General features: G+C 34.5%; 1 protein-coding gene across 4 annotated transcripts in view; it reads right to left on the bottom strand.

The window, feature by feature from the left end:
- Positions 1-15,667, bottom strand: part of IPO11 (importin 11) — a 63,120-nt gene that overhangs the window by 35,643 nt on the left and 11,810 nt on the right. For all 4 annotated transcript variants that reach the window (XM_032441478.1, XM_032441477.1, XM_015848786.1 and 1 more), the window contains exons 7-20: positions 14,318-14,450; positions 13,364-13,422; positions 11,857-11,905; positions 11,517-11,587; positions 10,887-11,079; positions 9,258-9,410; positions 8,920-8,963; positions 7,938-8,028; positions 6,525-6,572; positions 5,955-6,060; positions 2,576-2,702; positions 1,425-1,458; positions 1,198-1,238; positions 400-516 (exon numbers count right to left, since the gene is read on the bottom strand). In XM_032441478.1, the coding sequence (XP_032297369.1) occupies positions 400-516; positions 1,198-1,238; positions 1,425-1,458; positions 2,576-2,702; positions 5,955-6,060; positions 6,525-6,572; positions 7,938-8,028; positions 8,920-8,963; positions 9,258-9,410; positions 10,887-11,079; positions 11,517-11,587; positions 11,857-11,905; positions 13,364-13,422; positions 14,318-14,450 (1,266 nt within the window). The remainder of the gene's footprint in view (positions 1-399; positions 517-1,197; positions 1,239-1,424; positions 1,459-2,575; positions 2,703-5,954; positions 6,061-6,524; positions 6,573-7,937; positions 8,029-8,919; positions 8,964-9,257; positions 9,411-10,886; positions 11,080-11,516; positions 11,588-11,856; positions 11,906-13,363; positions 13,423-14,317; positions 14,451-15,667) is intronic.

Here is a 15,667-nt window from a genome sequence, read left to right as displayed (position 1 = left end):
AAACAATAAGTTAAAACTGATAAAACTCAGTAAAATTATAGATCAGACGTAAGACTTGACAACTGGAATAGAAAACAGCAACTTCTTCAAAACTGCAAGAACTACATTACAGTAAGCAGTAGAATTTATTCTGTACTCCAAAAGGTGAGTCAACGCCAACATATAAATGTTTTCAAAAGATTACTAATGGGGAAAAAAAATAAATCAATATTAGACAAAGGATAAAGAACTAAAAATCATAAGATGACTAAGCAAATACTGCAGGCATCTACCATAACTAAAACCAGCCTAGTAACCAGGATATTTTTCTACTAATTTTGTACAAGCTGAAAAATATTTTTAAAGTTCTCTGTGGTGTCAGTCCAAAGCTAATGCTGTTTGAAGTCAGGGAAAAAATACCTGTACATTGACTCTTTCATTCACACAGGACAGAACATGAAGGACATGCATTTTCGTGTCACATTCTGTTACATCCTGAAGAAGCTGAAAGAGCAGCGTAAACATGGATTCCAAATACTGTAAGAAAAAGAAATAATAAAGCATTAGATAATCAAAAATGCAGCTGCCAATATGAATTGGTAGTATATCAGTGTGCTAATAATACTAAGACATTTATGAACTCAAAAAAGACAATTATAAGGTGTGCAAAATGTTGCTTTTTCAAAAAATGCACAATTAATATTCACAGCATAAACCAGATAGAGAAATCAGATACTCTGTTATTTAACAGTTCAAATATGTAATCACTGTGAACATACATAATTTTCATGTTTCAATAAGTATAACCACAACTTCATAAATAAAATTCTATGAGGCTGAAGAACATCTCTACAGAAGGAACACACTGTTCCAATCAGAGCAAAGGTGTGGTCATCCAGTTTGGGGATATATATACACTTTATATGCATACATACACACACACATATATATACACACATATACATACATGCACATACATGTTTATATAAATGTGACAATAGGAAATTCTAATCATCACACAACAGAGAAGATTAGAATTGTCTGATTGAATACTGTGCATTAAAAACATTACAAGCAGCAGTATGAATCTTTATGTGTTTTGCCTTATGCAAACTATAAGTAAATGCACACACACACACAAACAAAATGGGAAATTACATTGTTTTTCATTTGTAAATGTATCTGCTCATGAGATTACATACATATAAATGACCTTACCGGTAGGAACTGGTCAGTTCTGAATTCAAAGTCATCTACGGGTAAACAGCCATTAAGGAAAGTAATACACATTATACATAGATGGAAGACTCCAATAAGCAAGCATTTCACGCAACAATAACAAAGAAAAAATGGCAGTAAGTTTAAAGCTACTTTTTTTTTTTTTTCCAGCAAATATGAATTTCTCTGTTAACATCTAGCCAGCATCTTTTTTAATGAAAGGATATTTAACTTCAGTGTTGTAGCTGTCTCAATACGGACCTGAAAGACAAAAGTCAAGATGCATCATCCTTGTGCCCATTAAGCTTTCTGCTTCTCAGCACAGTATCTGAAAAACTGTTGTTTTGATAATTCAACTGTTGTGCTTCTTCTATAATCCTGTAAAAAGATTTGTTTGGTTTACTCTGACACGTTTCTTTGCTTTTGTTTTAGGATCCTCTACAGTTTATTTTGCAGTGCCCAGAGATACTACCTGGATAAAGTGCTCAAGCAAAATCACAGAGGTCAAGAAAATGTTAAACAAAATATCTAGCCCATGACAAAAACTCGTATAATGTGGACGTTTAATTGGAATTATCACATCTTGCTGTCACTTGAAAAGTAAATAAATAAATAAATTCAACAAGTGGCAATTCCTTTCTTGGTGGATGCTTGGAAAGCTCTTGCTTTCAAGTCACATACTTGACAAAGATATCCTTGCTGCTCTGCTGAAGCTGTATGGAATCAGAGAACTGCTGGATTGCCAACTAGTAATAATTAAAGAACAAGCTAGCCAGATTTTTCATTTTTGATTGTTTTCATGGGATTTTTGGTCTTCTTTGCTGGGTAAACGTTAGCTCTGTTTAAAACAAAGAAATAGGAATGCAGATTCTCAGCTTAACTTTACATGATGGTGAATGGAAATCGCTGCTTGAAACTCCAGAGTTTTATTCAATCAATGCTGTTTATGTTATTTGGCCAGCAAAGAACAGCTATGTCGATGCTTTAAAAATACTGTATTTCTACACTGACTGTATTACAGAAAAACTGTTTTATCTACACAAAGTATCTGCAAGTTAATAAATGACCTCTAACAAGAGACTTCACACCTCTGTTTAAAAAGAAAAACAACAACAAAAACAGAGATTTGCTTCTGACAGTCATTCGCCCACAATTATCACCTGGCGAGCATCATGACATTTGGTTTCATGATTGATCATGAAAATCCAGAAGTGGGCACCCCCGGAACTTCTCAACATACTATTTTCTATAAAACGTAATAGACTTTGAAAGGCAGCATTACAGAGTTTTCAACAACCTTTACAGAAAGCACGGAATTTATGTATCACCAGTGTTTAAATAAAAGATCTAGTAGAAAACATCACTTATTTACACTCACCACTAAGTCTTGGTCTTGAAGCAAGTTACGAATTGCCTCATACAACAAAGGCCTCAAGTCTGATTTGAATTTGACTGAAATCCACTGTCCAATCAGCCAAATTACCCGTCGACGTATTGGTTTATATCTCAAAGTAGAAGGAGAAACAAAAAAAAAAGGTACTCATTAACTCTCACTTGCTGTACTAAAATAATTTGCTGAAAAAAGAAATCTGATAAGAAACAATTTTCCCAGGACAATTATTAGAACATTTGCTTGTTGTTTTTTTTTTAAGACCAGTATTTAACTTGCAGACATAAAGAGTTTGGCAAGACAAATCCTACCAAAGGTTTTCAAGTAACAATCTATTTTGCATCATTAATATATTTTTCATTTTATTTAATTCTCACTTCATAAGTCACGAAGACATCAATTTAAACAACTTACTGAAGTTTCTTTACAGTGAATAAATCTAGTTTATTAAAAATTCCCATAACCATAAGACAATTGACAAAGCACACCTTCAGAGAGTATGGTGTTGTCAAAGTAGCATATGTGCAGCATTTCATCAGACTGGAACACAAAGCTAATGAGGAAAAACATTCTACTCTTGCTTTAGATTTACTGAGTGACAGTGAAGCAGGAATAATTTCTTACCAAATGCTGCTGTAGCATGTCTTTCACAAGAGACCGCCTTACTGACACCTGTCCTGTCCTACTATTTATTTAAGCACCTGTGACAAAACAACTTTCTCCATTCTTGGAATACTCATGCCTGATATGCAACCTCATCAAATTCAGATCATTGAAAAAAGTATTTTATTTTTTTTCCTCTGGAAAACAGTCTTGAATAGTTTTCAAACCACTATTATTTAAAGAGAAGCTTTAGATGACATTTGACAGGAGTACATGGCTGTCTCCCAACAGCAAATGTTCTCAGTTCTGGTGGTACTTGTAATACAATCCATACTTCTAATCTGCATTCTTTATCACCCACTCCTTACAGAATCATAGAATAATTCAGACTGGAAAAGATTTAGTTAATTACTGAGTGCTATGGTTGCAGTAGACAGTCTCACTATCACTCTCACAACAGCTGAAGATATTCACAGAAAACAAATTGCAGCAAATTCTCTGGTCACTGCCAGCAGCCCCCAGGTTTTCATCCACAAATTTAACCTAACTGGGGATTATCATGCTTGTGTACAATATGACAGTCTGTGGAAGGGTAGATCATACCCACTGATCTCCTATATCTGAACTGCACATCTTTTCCTGAAGGTGCCATTAAAACAGCGCTTCTAACATGGCCCCCTTTCATTACATTAGAATCTTAGAATCATAAAATCCTTAGAGTTGGAAGGGATCTCTGAAGGCCATCTAGTCCAACCCTGCTGAAACCATCAGGTAAATCACAGTTAGATCAGGTTGCCCATGGCCTGATCCAGCCTCACCTTGAAAGTCTCCAGGAATGGGGCATCAACCACATCACTGGGCAACCTGTTCCAGTGCCTCACCATTAAAGAATTTTTCCTTATATCTCACCTAAACCTACCGTCCCTGGGCTTCAAAAAGTTTCTGCACTGCACACGCTGCCATGTGTTGCTCAGGCCTTAGCTGTGCTGCTCTCACCATGCACTCAGCAGCAGCCACACAACCCCAAGGTAAGAACTACCTTGGTTGTCTCCAGTTATGATGGCAGTAGAAGGAGTTCAAGCAAGGCTTCAAAGTTATAGACTCACCTCTACTTTAAGCTCTCGTCCCCACAGGTATTTCATCTTGAGCTGTCACAGATCCCACCCAGACAGTATGTTCCTACTCTAAATATAACTAAATCAGCCACTGAGGATTTCTGCCAGTTTTCACTTATGCTGGGGTATACGGATAGATGCCATAAATATGCCAAAGCCAGCATAAGCTACAAATACAATTGGCAGCTTTATTCAGAGATGAGTGCTGTTAGAGCACAGCAGCAAAGGATTAAGCATATGTACAGTATCTTAATTTTCCCCCGTTCTCCTGACATTTAGCCAAAGCACTATAGTGCTTGACCACCAGTGGGCAGCAGAATGAAGCTGCAAACATGTTTTATTAAAGTCAGCAAGACTAATGAGCAAAAAAAAGGGAAAACATTAGGAGACACCAAGTAAACAACTGTGGTAATTCTACAACTCTAAATCAAGTTTATACAGCCAAAAGTAAGTAATTAAAAAAAAAAAAAAAGTGTATTGTAATGGCAACTATTTTAATTTTCTTGAGTTTAGCAGCATCTTCCACTGCACATGAAATTCAACTGTGTTTGCAAAGAATATGCTTAAAACTGCCATTTACAAATAAAAAAAGCCAACTAGTAATTCTCACTGCTTGCAGAAAATGACTTAAAATTTATTGTACCTCCTATAGGCATTAGCATATAAATTAGTTCAATAATTCATTTTACCAGACTTAACAGTTATCTGAATTTTCAAACACAGAAGAAAAATAGCAAAGGTTTTCAAAGGACATTAGGGTCACTTTCAATGACTTTAATGAGAAAAATGAAACCTAATAAATCAGAGTCAAAGGGTGATTTGGAACCCACCTGATAAGACCATATGTAATAGCATTTGCTGTCCTACCAGACTGAAGAGTGACAGCTTGAGGTACAGGGAAGAGTACTGTTCTTCTATACAGTTGTTGAGACAGACAGAGTCTATCTCTGCTCTGAGATGCCAAAAGTAATCTTTCACAATATCATAAGACAGATACTAATGAAAAGAGGTACTTATAAGAAGATGATCCAGTTGAACAGGAATTTGGCAGGAAACAAAGCCACTAGTAGACAGGCTCTATAAAACACTTTACATAGAGTCAGCTTCAATTATTCACAGTTGTCTAACACAACTCAAATTTGCTCTCACTTCCCTACTTTATTTCTGGCAGAATGAACCAGAGTGCTACAGATGGATTATGCTTGAAGAGAATGGAGTGCAACAAAAGAACAAATTACTACCTTAGCTAAGATATTCACAGAAATCACTTTCACAGACTTCAATGAGACCTGGCTGCTTAAAAGGCTATGGGAACTCAGAGGGCCTAACTAAGTACCTTTAAAACAAGCAAATACGATTTTTCTGTGAAAGCTTAATCAAGTTAAACAGCTGAAAGAGGAAAACATATAATATCTTTATAGAATATGGAAAGTGGACCTGATAACACCTTAAATATTATTAAAAAAGACAAGCTTCATAACCACATCAGTGGCTGTTTACCTATTCATATTTCATACTCTGTTCATTTAACAGATGTGTTTCAATACTGATCATTTTTCAGGCCTACAATAATGAGACACTGTATCTTTCCAATTTGTATTAAGAATTCATGCTTATATGAGGAATATGTAACAGTCCAAAATATTTACCTGTTATGAGAAACCTGAAGTTCTGCTAGGAGTTGATTTTTAAACCACTGATCGAAATCCACACTATCAAATAGTTCATAGGCAGCCAGTCCAACTGCATTATACACTGAAGAAAAACAACAGTTATGCTTATTCTTTGCTTAAATGTTTCATTTTTCATTTATTTATAATCAGGCTAATTTAATTTAAAAAAAAAAAAAGTTATAAACTGACTAAAAGAATGAAAACAAAACTAAGAAATATACTCCCAAGAGCACTATCAAGAACATGGATACTTTAACAAAAGGTATGACAGAAGAAAACTCATAGACTGCTGAAAGCAGTCAAAAGCTCGACACACAATGAAGAATTCATTCTCTTAAGAATGGTTCTGTTACAGCTCTCAGACAATTCTTACGACATAAAATACCTCCATTTAAAAAATGGTTAGAATATCTTCATGGATGTTGCAGTTCATATAACTCATATAATTACTTCTATTATATGAATAGATCTTCATATAATCCTTAAGTCAAGCACATACACAACAGCAGCTCTGTTCCTTCAAAGGTAAAGCAAAATTTAATTTACCAGCATCTTTAATCAGTATAGCACTGGTATCTTCCAAGTTGGTGGTTCCTACAAGACAAACAGTTGAAGAAAAAGGTGTAACTAAAACAATGCCAGCAAACTCTTTAAGAGTTTATAATTGAACTAAACACGCTGTAAATTAAGACAGCTTCATTATTTTTAATTACAATTCAGCATTTCAGTTCTGACATTTTTTTTCAGTGAATGTACTTGAAATAAGATCTGTTTTCATACCGTACTTTTAACTCATTATTTCAGAGCTGACAAACTTTAATAGCAACAAAAAGCCAGAAGGTTGTATTTTAATGAGCAGACTCAAAATCCACAAACAACAAAAGCCTCTGTCTACCATGTGGTACTATTGCCAGCTGTCACTACCTAGACCTAACTTCCACATACTACATACAAGTGAGGACTTCTGCTTAGAAAGTATAAGTAAACATTTTCCAGTGTCTTGAGAATGAATAATTTCTAAATATCATCTAGTACTTTAATTCTCAAATAAAAAATATCTGGGAAATACAACTAGGGGCAATGGGAGCAAGAAACGCATGCTTGAGCACGTCTCTTAGTGTAAAAGCAGTATCTTTAATTCTTGGAAAACAAATTAACTGCCAAACCTTTTGTAATGAGCCTTATGCCATTTCCAGCATAGCAAATCATCCAGAAAATTACAGACACCAAATACATAAGAAAAGATGCTGGATGTGAAATCAGAAATACTCATTTTCTGACTGTATTTTCTATTTAATAGTAGGCACTTATCCACTCTGTAAATGCAAAACAATATAGTAAATAAAGTATGATGCAACCTTACAAAATCTAACCCAAAATGACTGGAGAAAAAGTGACAGCTATGATTTCTTAACTTCCACAGCCACTATAAAAAGAAAACTTTAATAATTTCTCAGCATACAAACACTTCAGATTTTGTACAAAAATGGCTAAGGTTTTAGAATAAATTCATCAGAAATGGAAAGTACTCTTGACTCTCCAAAGAGAATAATTCTAGTTTTCCTTTTAAAAGGTCTATTTTTTCCTGACTTCTGCATAAACATGGTAGAACTAACATAAACAGCCCTGCAAGACTGAAAAGGAAGCTCCCTGTTAAAACCAACTTAAAGACTTCATTAAACTTGATCAATCATTCTCAAGAAAGCGTGAAAGCTCACAGGCATAGAAATGCTTCAGCCACCTAGAATCACCTCTACCTATACACACACTGCATTTTCCTCACACTAAGTTTAGCAATCTTAGAATATTAACATGCTTTCAAAAATACCACATGAATGCACTCTGTAACATCAGAAAACAGAAGGCAAAATTGTGTCACATTTCACTGAAGCTGAGAAACTGTTCATAAAAGGCAAAGAATGCTACATTTTTTGTTCCTGTATGTTTTAAACAACTTACCTTGCAGACTGTGAACCATTTCTAAAAGTACAGGAGTAAGAGTCTGATTATATTCATGGAAAATATCAATAAAAAGAACTTCCGTGCATGGCTGAAAAATTGAAAGAATATGTTTAAGAATTAAATAAAGGCAACTAAAATGTATTTTAGGCTAAATTTCTTAAGTGCCAAATATCTTACACCAAAGTGATAATTTAAAACGTAATATACTTTACGAAAAACAGTTTTATATGAAAAAACATTTGGCATTATACAGTATATATGATTTTGATGAAAGTGTCTATGTTAGCAAGCTCTGTGGTGCAAGAGTGGATTGGTGGAATAAAACAGTAAGAACTGAGAAGCCAGCAACTGTAGATATTTCAGCTTTCTTTTCCATTACTTTTGGGGTTATTTAATTAATTCTAGTTCATTCAATTGATATGATTGCACATTTTTCGGAAGACATTTGCAGGGTTGCTTTTTCTAGTTCTAATCTGAAAGTAACCCAGCAAATAAGCTTTGAGTTCTCCTTGCATAGCAAAGCATAGCACAGATAACAGAGAGATTCACTCCAAAAGCACACCTGGATCTGAACTAAAAGGTGCAGATGTATCTAAAACATTCTTCATTCATTACATCTGACAAAGTCATTAACGGCAACATCAGTTACCAGTTTAAAGAAGAGACAACTTCAACTGGACTTAATAACCTTAATTTAATAACCATAACTTAATAAATATGGACTTAATCACATAATACACAATGCAAATATTCAAATTCCATGTTCTAACATGGGGAAAAAAGTGCATAGTTTCCAGTACATTCTAAAATGTTTCAATACTGGGAAACGCATTAAGTTAACTTATACTAATTCATTTGACATTTTAATTTATTATTATGATTATTAAGTATGAGCTTATCTGTCCACCAAGTATCATCTTTCCTAGGTAAAAGTGCATTCATAGGCGTCAAATGTTTTATTTCAAATTGAAACACTCACTCTGAGACTGTACTTCCAAGAATCTCCTCCTGTCTCCTCTACAGCTGTTATTTCACAAAGAAAAGAAGGAAGCATTGTTTCAACTGTGGTTCAATTAAAATTTAGTATTTAGATACGCAAAAATAACAGATGACTGAGAAATCTCATATTATAGAAACATTATGGATGAAGGATTTGCCTATGTACGAAGACATTAAAAAAAAAAAACAAAAAAAAAAAAACAAACCCAAACCAGCTAATATTATAGGAGGTAATTTATTTCTAGAGGTTATGTGCATATGAAACTCTTAAACCAGTATCCAAATAAACTACAGCCAACTAAACAACATATTTCTTACTGAAGCCTTCTGGGTCTTCTTCCCACATTGTCAATTCTTCCTCTGTCAGTAGAAAATAGTGAGTGACTAGTCTCCTACATATCTCCATTAGTGTTGGATATGTGAAAAAGGCTGTCTTTATCTTATGTGCTTCAAGAGTTTCAGGGCTGCTATCTGAAATGAAATGCAAAAAATTCCAGGTTATAATTAAACACCTTACTGATCAAACAGCACTAGAAAGTTACAATTTAGAAATCCTCATCCTCAGGAAAAAAAAAAAAGGCTGTTTTCATGGCAGATTTTCATTCAGGTTTTTGGTGCTGTTTTCTTTTACAGCAAGTTAAACTCCTACATTCATTTAAGAGTTCTCAAGCAGAACTATCAGACTGAATAGTGCTACAACACTTTTCGGCTACTACGAAGGTGATAAACAGTTTCACTGTTGCTTTAGTGTTATTCTTTTACATATAGCATTACTAATCAATTATGGCAAACAGACTTCAAATAGTTTCATTTATTGCTATTTAGAAAGCATATCCAAATATAATCTTAAAAACAACTCAGGTGGTTTCTTTGATGGTGATAGTTTTGTTTTTTTAGTGTGTATTTTTTGGTAAGGAGTTAACTCTACTTATAGCAAGTAGCAATAAATACAAATACTGCACGCTGTACAGCCAACACAGTTACTGAAAGCAGCAATAAATATACTGCAAACTATACAACCAACATATACACTACATGTCAGTCAGAACTGAAGAAAAATGATTTTTCTGTATTACAATTCTTTTTGAATCACAGTTCTCAAAATGTCAAATGCTATAGCTTTTATTAGAATATACTATGTTCTTCATGCCTCAAGTAACTACGCTTCTATTTCAAAAATTCAAATGAAACTTTGATTATTAATAGCAATTTCTACATGCAAAAATTGGATTTTAGAACACTTCTGTGAATCATGAAATAGTACTGAAGTTCATAGGTAGTAAAATACACCAACATTTTGAAGGACTTTAGATGTTTGGCTTGCATAGTCCTGACAACACAGTGCTCATGAAACCTTCTAAAACGTGAAAGAGAATGCTAAATGCTTTTTCATTTTGGGCAAATGCCAAACTACTATGGAATTTTTAAAAAAATAGAATATCATAAAGAGCTAAAGAGAACTACTTTTCATTATGCGTTTACAGAGGTATGTATGCAACAGTCCTTCAGAAACAGAACATAAACTTTTGCTTTTCACTGCATCCCATAAATTCAAAGTGTTTCTGTATTTCAGAGTTCCAGTATTAGATAATTACAACACCCAATAATTTAATATTATATTTAATAGCTTAATATTAAATTATTAAGCTATTTGATAAAAATTGCCAAATTCCATACCTTCATACTTTTTAAAATGACTTCTGCAAAAACTAAGACAATTAAAGGAAAGATATTAGCATTCCTCATAATTTGAAATGACCTCTGCAAGTCAATGTCCATGTACTTTAACTATCAAAATAAGAATTATCAATAGAGAGACAGAAGCACTAATTGCTAAGTATTGAAGCATCAAGTCCTATAAAGGAATGCCTTCAGGGAACTTAACTGCTGGCAACTACCAGCAAAATATTCAAGATAAAAAGTTGTTTTAGCAAATAGCAGTAGTACCTTCAATATATTTGGATGGCTTGTAAGCATAGTTTTTTACAATCATCTTGATGAGATTCATGCACTGTACAATAAAGCGCTCAAATACAACTCCTTCACCAGCCTCTGTGAAAACGTAGCTCACAGCAAACTCCAATGATCTCTGAATTAACGGTGTAAATGAAAAAGGATGTTGATCCAGAAAGTCCAAAAGCTAAAAATTAAGCAAGTAGAGAAGCAGAAAGATAAATCAAATCTCACTTATATTTATGAAATCACAGAAAATCTAAATTACATACAGATCGGTATTTGTGCTTAATGAACAGTTAATTTCTCCATGAAATTCTTGGTTCATATTCAAGATGATAATTTTGTTTACGAAACAATACTTGTTTTAAACTAGACCAGCCTGGGAACAATGCAGTTTATAAAACATATCTGACACATTTTAACCCGTCCATTAAATACAACAAATTCAATTCTGGCAAAAGCATTTCTGAAAAAAATAAAGGAAAGGGTACTTTATAACAAAGAATTTGCAGTACCCTCCCTTTCTTTAAGAGATCTGAGACCTACAGCCTTTAATAAACAGACATAATTGAATAGGGACTCACTACTGAAAACCATTCAGTAACCACAGAATTGACTTACCACTTTAGTGAACAGAATTATAGTCTTTTCTAGACGATCTCTGCAAACATTTCCCGTCCGTATATTTCTACCTGATAAATCAGATATTCAACAACAATCATTTTTTCAGACTCATTTATTTCTGGGTAACTATATTTCAAGATATTAATACTGGAGAATAACTTGTATTATTTGTAGTTCAGGGATTATAGAAGCCAGAGAACAGTCTATAGCAGAATAAGCTCAAAGTTATAAACTGAAAGTCGTGAGTATGAAAAAATATCATTTTGATATAACTGCATTACTCTTTATACAAAATCCAGTATTTAACTAACAGAGGCACAAACATTAAGGTACTTACTGCACTCCAGAAACTGTTTTAGCCGTTCAAACAGCGCATGTAGAAAACCCTGAAAAATATAAAAGGATATGATTAAAGATTAAACCTATTTGTAGTACAGCATGAGAAGACAGTTAAACTGAAGTCAGTTCAGACATGTTACCAGCTCAGACAACTTGTTGTCCTGATCACTTTTAATTCAGTAATTAATTACAGTGGACATACAATTTTCCCATGAAACCCATAATAAGGTAGCTATCAAACTGCATCTGAACTGACCTTGTTCCACACAAGCAGCAAAAATGCGTATGCAAAAATACAGATATATGTTTTACAATCTTTCCTCTTGAACGCAGCATCTAATTGGATGCATACAACTGCTCTCAACTTCTGAGTGTGAGTTTATGGAGAAGGGAAAAGTTTGGGTTTCTTCTTTTTTTGTTGTTTTTTTGGCTTTTTTTTTCAGTCATGGACAAATATGACATTATATTGATCATTAACCGAGAACATTCTTTAAACCAGACATGCCCAACCCCAGGGCCACTACAGCCCAGCCTCACTTCAGAGTCAGCCTCATTCACACCATCACTTCTTGGCAGCATATTCCCTTGTGAACAACTGTTCTCAAAGTTTAAGTACAGGAGTAACATATAACCAAAAATCTCTGACCTCAAGAGCTCACTAACAATTGCAGCCACTGCCATCAAAACAGGGATTGATGCATTAATTTCACACACAAAAAAAGACCACATGTCCCACTGGTTCTGGGCTTTTGTTGTGCATTTTTTGTTTCAATAAATAAGTATTAAAAATTAAGGTAAGTTTTGTTACTTATATATATGATTCACAGCATAAGTTTATGATGGCTGCTCCAAAAGTAATGCCTGCTATTTTGTTATATTGGCCCAGGGTATCAGAGGTGGATGCTGGTGGTGTGATTAGGGTTAATCTCCCTGTCGATATTCCATTATTTATGAAGCCATAAGACAGATGGCAGCAGAGAGGCAGTCTGACCAAATGGCACAAGTGCGTATGAAGCAAAGATGTGCCTCTAAATTCCTCCATGAGGAAAAAATGGCACTGACTGACATTCGCTGGTGCTTGCTGAACATCAATTGAGACTATACAGTTGATGTGAGCACACTGAGGCGTTGGGTGGCACATTTCAGCAGCAGCAACAGCAGCAGGTCACTTTCACTGGTGCAGACTATTACAAGCACACCATGTAGGCTCTCCTTCATCACTAGCAACAATGCATAGCTGACGGAGGTGACTAGATTGAAAATTAATGTTTTACAGCTGAGATTTTGCTCCAACAGTAGTGTTACTGTGCTCTATCTGTTGTAGTTTGCAAGGAAATAAATAGGAGGCATTACTTTCAGATCAAACCTTGTGTTATGCACCCCAAGACAATTTCTGTTTGCTCAGCACAGCCCAGGCAGCCAAAAGGTTACACAGGCCTGCTTAAAGCTGAAACAATAAAAGAAGATTTCTAATGTAAGCATAGGAACAGATGAAAGTTACTTACCATCACCTCTACATTTCGATGAGGTTCTACAAATCCATGGACTGTTAGTTTACGAAGAACTAGGAAAAAAGAAATTACTGAGCAGATATTTCTCAGCCCTTGTTCCAAGATAGTTCAGAACATGACTAGTTGCTTTGCACTTCTTCCAGTTCTCCAAATAAAACATTAATTTTGGGCTTTCAGATGGTCCTACCACACATAACATGATGATAATCTCATTGAATTATTTTAAAATTCAATATATTAAGTGAAAACTAGTTACGAAAACACAAAATTACTGAATCATCAAGAAGAATTCTACAAAAGTTTTACATATTCACCCATTAAGGAGCTGGTTTTATAAAAGGAACAAGTCAGATATGGCCCATACATCACCTTATTAATTTTCTCAGGCTTTTTACTGCCAGAAACCCAAATCCACCCTATGCCACAACCTCTGAAATGTCTAAAAACTGCTATCAACCATATCACAGGTATGCACACAAATAATTCCTCAGTGCAAGAAAATGTAGCACAAATACACATTAGTTTCGCTGATAAGTTCTTGAGCATCAGTCTAAACTGATCTAAAAATCTAAACTGACTGATATGGCTATACCTCTTCACTGATCCTAAGATGAACTTAACATAAACTTATCAATCAGTTTCCTCAGTTAAGTGCTTAAAATAAGACAGACAGATGCAAACACGCACAAAATGGCATCTTGTCACTTCCCCCACTTTCTCACCTCCTAAACTTTGACTTCCACAAGCATATCAGAACAGTGCATACAGAGGAACAAAGGTATTTCTTCCCCTTCCAAAGCACCACCTCATTCTGCCCTGCTATAGGCATGTCTATTTACTCAATAGGCATGGATCTGTTATGTATCACTAAGACTGTTTACCAGAGAAGGCTTGATCATTTGATACGAAGAGAACAATAACATATTTAATATTATTTGGTATTATTACCTTTCAATGACAACAAAGTTCTTTCTAATGAATTTGAGGCAGCAGCTTCATTCCCAGTGCAAGCCTGTTGTAGGAACGTATCTGTATGATGATTCCACAAGGAACATGCAAAGCTATAAATACCAGATGCGAGCTGAGAAAGAAAAAAAAATCAACAATGTACTTAATTTCCTGGATCTGCCACCTATGATAAATTTGTACAATTTAACAGCCAGTTTAGGCTTAAATTATTCACTCTACCTTCTTGGATAATATGGACAACAGTGTTACACTCATTCCTTTGTTGTACTGAGTCATACTAGATTAAAGATGTTTTCCAAACTTCTTGTTTGGAAAAAACTTCTTGTCTTATCTCAAATATGTTATGATGGATTCTACCAGGGCCCAGGCAACTACAGACGTTGTAGTCTCGGCAAACTTTAGAGGCAACCTAAAGTTGCCTCCTTTCTTATTTGATTTTCATCAATTCTAGCTATAGAATAAGCTTCAAAAAGCTCAAAGCTCTCCTGATTGCCTCCTGTCTCACAAGATTTAAGCAATTTGTCTCACAGCATAGCTAACATCTGACTCAACTTACTCTGGGAATACAGGTAGGAGTTGCATGTATACATCTAATCAAATAGTATTGAACAGTGTCTACACAAGCTAATTTTTATGATAACCACAAACTCCAACTTCAACTCACAGAATTTAAAATATAGCACAGCTGACAGAATTTAAAACTAACTACTTTATTAATAAGTGGTGGAAGAGAATCACAAATACACACACTACCCAATAGGAGAATCCATCACATATTTTCACATTTGATGTCGTTTAAATATCAATCAAGTATTGCAGTAACACAAATTATGAAAACCTATTCACAGACTTAGACTGCCTTAAATTTAGTCAATGAAATATGTGAAGATTGATGGTGGTAGTAATGAAAGAAGAACAAACATAAAGGGTTATCATACATGAAAACTGCTCAAGATGAAAAGTAATGGTAAAAATCAAAGATGGAAGACCTGTTCACTGTTAGATCTTGTAGGCTGCCAATGACCATAAGGATTTATACTGAAGTGTCCTATTCTGGACCATATCTCAAAGAGTTGGCAAAAAAATAAATTGTAAGGAAGGATATTGCTAATGTGTCTTTATGGAAATAATACTGCAGCTTCTACTACTTCAGCTCATTATGTACTACTGTTCCATATTGTTCTTTAACAACAGAAGACCAGATGTGGCAAACACTACAAGAGAGGTCCACTGACGATTGCTTTTCAGAAATTAAACAAAAAAAATAAAATTGCTGCATAGGAGAAAATGATCATATGAGTTTGTTCAAGAGCTGATACTGTCAAAGAA

Source organism: Coturnix japonica, chromosome Z (genome assembly GCF_001577835.2).
Source record: "Coturnix japonica isolate 7356 chromosome Z, Coturnix japonica 2.1, whole genome shotgun sequence".
Lineage (NCBI taxonomy): Eukaryota > Metazoa > Chordata > Aves > Galliformes > Phasianidae > Coturnix > Coturnix japonica.
The sequence above is the reverse complement of the archived record's forward strand: the minus strand, read 5'-3'. Positions and strand labels throughout refer to the sequence as shown.